General features: G+C 48.9%; 1 protein-coding gene across 1 annotated transcript in view; it reads right to left on the minus strand.

Moving 5' to 3' along the window:
- The window catches only part of LOC118997675 (protein argonaute-4), a 36975-nt gene extending 32515 nt beyond the window's left edge, over window positions 1–4460 (minus strand). Inside the window, exon 1 of the mRNA XM_037061444.1 lies at window positions 4043–4460. Coding sequence (XP_036917339.1) covers window positions 4043–4061 — 19 coding nt within the window. The 5' untranslated portion in view covers window positions 4062–4460. The remainder of the gene's footprint in view (window positions 1–4042) is intronic.
- Between the last annotated feature and the right edge of the window lie 384 nt (window positions 4461–4844).

Here is a 4844-nt window from a genome sequence, read left to right on the forward strand (position 1 = left end):
TTTATACCTCAAAGCCTGTATCAGTTTGCTAGAGCTGCCATAACAAAACAGCACAGGCTGGGGTGAGGGGTGATGATAGATGAAAATATTAACAGTGAAAGGACAGCAAACACACAGTTACTAACAACCACACCTAAAACAAAAGCAACCCAAGAGGACAGCTAGATCAGGAGTGGAACCATAGAAATGAAGACCACATGGAGGGTTAGCAACAGGGGAGTAGGAGGCGGAGAAGGGGGGAGAAGGTACAGAAAATAGCATAGACAGTAGGTAGAAAATAGATAGGGGGGAGGGCGAGAATAGTGGGGGAAATATAGAATCTAAAGAAATTGAGACATGTGGTTATAAACTAAGGGGGGAGAATAGTGGGGGAGGGAGTGTGTGGGTGGAGGGGAATGAAGGGGGGGAATAGAACAACTGTAATGGTATAATCAATAAAATATATTTAAAAAAAAAGAAATTCCATAAATGTTCAACTGACCACTACCAATAATCCTTGTAGCAGTTCCAGATAGAAGCTAAACAGAAACCTAATCGTTCCCCAAACCCAAGAATTGACCATTATTTTTCATTAAAGCAAAAGCACATAATTTATACTAAAAATGCTGTTGCTTGGAGATGAGTTCCACTTCTGGTGTAAAAGGGGATTTGCTCTGGGTGTGATAAGATATTTGAAAACAAGGTAAGAGGAAAATAATTAATATCAGAGGTGACTGGCACATTGAATCAAATCACATAGATAAGTCAGCCCTGCATATCCCGACAAACACTTACGGAATCATTGTATCATCAAGCTGGATTTCATCCAGCTTGATGATAGAAATTTTGAATCAGAAATTTGGGTCAAATAACTTACTCAAGGATGTGTGACTTTCATTTCATTTCATTTGTTCTTATTTCCTGCTCAGCTTGAAGACTTCAATTTTGAATCGTGACTAGGACACAGGCCTCCTATCTGCCAACCCAGCGCCCTCCCTCCCCCGTACACTCCACAACCCTGAGGAACCTCTGCGTCAATAAACCGCTTGGTGCCCAAGGAACAGAGACAGAGGAAATGAGCAAAAGGGATTAACAAGTGGAGAAAAGAAAACAGTGTTTTTTTTCCACTGGCAAGAAAGAAAAGTCGGAAGGTGAGCAACCATTTCTTTTAATAAGTGTAGAAGATTTATTTAGAAAACGATACACTGAAAGCCCCCATTCCAAAAGCTGGTTCTTTGAGTTTAGCGAACTACTTGTGAAGAACAGGCACGGTGGCTAAAGCTCCGGCACAGAACTGCCTGGGTTTCGATCCTGGGTTACCACTCCTGAACCGCATGGCCTTGGTCAAGTTTCTCAGCCTCCCTGTGCCTCAGTTTTCTTATCTATACAAGGGGAATGTGTGGTAATAATAGCATCTAACTCTTAAGGCTGTTGTGAGCATGCCATGAGATAATGTATATAAATGGCTTCACACAGTGCCCTGTAATAATAGCAAGTGCTCAGTAAATGTTAGCTAGTAGATTGTACTTGCATAAATATTATGGCGCTTGAAAGGTCCCTGGGCTTTATATTGGATGCATCACAAAAATTTGGTGATGAAGTCAGAAAATTACTTCTTCCAAAAAGGAAACAAATATGATAGATTGGATAACATAGATTGGATGAAGTTAGGCTTAAAAGAAAAGGAGGGCATTAGACCAGGACAGATGACCCAGACTCACCCTCATTTCACAACTCAGCCTTGAGACCTGACCAAGCCAATTAAGCTCTCTACATTTCTTTTTTTTTTTCAATTTTTTAATTTAATTATTTTTCAAGTACAGTTTTCTGTCTATTACTCCCATCCCATCCCACTCTACATTTCTTTTCTCGTCTGTAAAATGGGGATAACGTCTGTTTTGCTTACTTCACAGAGAAATCAAATGAAGCTAACAACTATGAAGGCACTTTCCAAACTGTGAGGCACTGTAAAAATAAAAGTTATTACTACTATGACCAAAAGAAATGGTATTGAATATATTTCCAAGTTATTGTTGTCCAAAATGGAAGTGGGGTGAGGGAGAGCAGAAGAAGACGCGTTAATAACTGTTCAGGTGAGGAGGGACAAAGCTCCAGATCAGTGTGCTTTCAACAGAGAAGAGGCAGAAAAGCTCCTCTCGGCTCTGAAACCACCTGGACAAAATATCCCACAAGACTTCCAACTCCCTTTGCTCTGATTCTGTGCTTGGCAAGCAGCTTCTTGTTATTAACTGGGTTTCCAAGGTACTATGACACCAAAAGAGGAGCTTGCCGGAGAGCAGACAAGAAAATGTTCCAGGCAACAGAAAAGATCTATGTGACATTTTGGCTTATTCATTAGCATCTTATAAATGTGGGTAGTGAGAATTCATTTTCCACAATCCTAAGTGAATTGGTAGATCCTCAAATCTGCAAAAGCTAAAATCAAACAACAACAAAAAATCCCTGGGACATTCCTAACACCACCAGGTTGATCTTTGCCGTGAAAATCAGCATGTACACACAGTTACACAGTCTCTTTCAATACCAGCCTGTAAAATGCAACAGTTGCTTCAATTACAAGTTACTAACAGGGGAGGGAGGGAAGGAACATTTGTTAGTATCTATAGTGCATTGGTCTCTATAAGACTTTTCACCTACATTATCTCATTTCATTCTCACAACAATCTACAGCAGTACTTATTATTACTTCATTTCATAGATGAGGAAATGAAAGTTCAAAGGAATTAAGTAATTTGCCCAAGGTTGTACAATTATTAAATTACTGGACTGGATTTGAACAGAAGTCTGTTACATTCCTGAAGACTTGATCATGCCTTTAGCCGGGGGCTATAGCTGGAGTAACCCAGCATAATACCCACACTGAAGTTTATCAAATGATACTACTGTGACAAAAGCAATTTATTTTTAAAAGGCATATGACATTTTATTATGAGGTCCTTTTGAAAAAAAATAGTTTGAACAGGAAATTAAGGTGGGATTAAGTCATTCAGTGATGTAAACACACTCTAAGTAAACAAACCTGGAAAGTTTCCAAATTCAAAAGGTAAAGTGAATTTTCTACACACTAAAAAAAAAAAAACACGAAATGCTCTACAACTAAGTGCAGTATATAGACAAGGTTTGAGAGTAAAGTTAATTCTATTCCAGACCCCAAACGCCTCCCTACTCAGCCAAAGCACTAGAAATCCGTTGGGATTGGAGGTGGGAGCACCAGGCTCCAGTCTGCCGGGCACTTGTTACAACCTGGAATAGTGCCTCTGATTAGGGCAGAGTGGGGGAGATAACCAGAGGCCACTTATAATGACAGCAAATTACAGTTTCCAAAGCACTTTCTTCATTTGATCCTCGAAACTCACCCATAACCCAGTTAGAGGGGAACTCAGGGCATTAAAGCCTGTGTTGGAGCGGGCTGGCTGCCAACTCGCCTGTCACTAGTAGTCCAGACAACTTTGGGACTGTCACAGGGACAGACAGACAGAGCCATAGGACCATATCCCCCGAGCCATCAGGGCCTTGGAGAAAGGTTGAGTACTTTGCCCCTTGGCCTTGGGGGCAAGGGGCATTCCTTATCTGAGGGCTCTGGACGCCTGCCAGTGCAAAGAAAAATAGGGCTGCAGCCCCAAACCAAGAACACCCCTGGTAGTAGGTGGGGGACCTTCCCAGTCCAGTCCAGTCCAGGCCTCCGCAGCGCACCAGCCGCAGACCATCCCTTCGGAGGCCCGAACTGGCCTCATCTCAACCACCTCCCTGAGGTTGGGTCAGGTCTGCCCTCTACTACCTGGAGGCGCGAGTCCCCTTCCTGAGCTTCCCCTCCTCAGACCTCCAGATCCCTCGCGTCTCTCCGAGCTGCGGCGCGGTCCCCGCCCCCGGAGGCCCGGGTCAGCTCCCTCCGCCTGGTGCAATGGGGCACCGGTCTCATTCCCCCGGGCCTGACGGCCCGAACCCGGGTATGCACGAGCCATTGGGGGCGACCGAGAGCGACAGTCCCGCCCGCCCACCAACCCCTACCGGGGCCCCATTCCGGCCCGAGCGCTCTCCTCACCTGGTCCCAGCGCCTCCATGGCGGCGGCGGGGGCCGCCTCGCCCCGGTCCCCGGCGCCTCCCGCTCCGGGCCCCGCCGCCGCCGCCGCCGCTGCGTAACGCTTGATCTCCGGAATATTGGCGCTGGAGGGGAGCGCCGCGGAGACGCGGGCGCTGGGCGGGGGGCGGCGGCGGCGCCTGGCCCGGGGACAGGGACCCGACTCCCGCGGCTCTTCCGGCCTCAGCGACAACAAAAACAATCCCCGTCGCCGCCGCCGCTGCCAGCTGGAGCGGGAGCGGGAGCCAGCGCGCGCGCCCGGCGGGCGGGGACGGGGCGCGGGGTGCGCGCGGCCCGGGGTCCCGGCTCGCGGAGGGGGCGTGCGCCGCCCTGGAGACCCGGCGCACCGAGCCCTTCGAGGGGCAGGGAACGGAGACGGGGCCGGGCGGGCGCGCGCCGGAGGGGGCAGTGCCCCGAGGACGTGTCGAGTACGCGCGCGCCCGCCCGCACTGCCCTGTCTGCCCAGGGCGGCCATCCCGGGCACAGGACTTCGGGGGCGACGCGTGCGGTCCTCCCGGAGGGTCCCGCCGCACGGTGCCCCGCGAAAGATCGGGATGCCAGACCCCGCTGAGCCACAGACACAGCCTCCACGCCCGTCAGTGGAAAGTGTCTCGAGATTCACACCAGGCACCTCTCCTCCTTTCACCCTCTTCGAACTACTTTCTCCTCTGTCAGTCTCCCCTTCCTCCACTGTCCTGGGACAGAGAACACGAACCACCGTGAGTGCAGCGCTTTCCCGCCATTTCTTCATCCAACACCACGTACC

The sequence above is a fragment of the Sturnira hondurensis genome, unplaced genomic scaffold, assembly GCF_014824575.4.
Source record: "Sturnira hondurensis isolate 20B ecotype Veracruz unplaced genomic scaffold, ASM1482457v3 Scaffold0013381, whole genome shotgun sequence".
NCBI classification, from domain to species: domain Eukaryota; kingdom Metazoa; phylum Chordata; class Mammalia; order Chiroptera; family Phyllostomidae; genus Sturnira; species Sturnira hondurensis.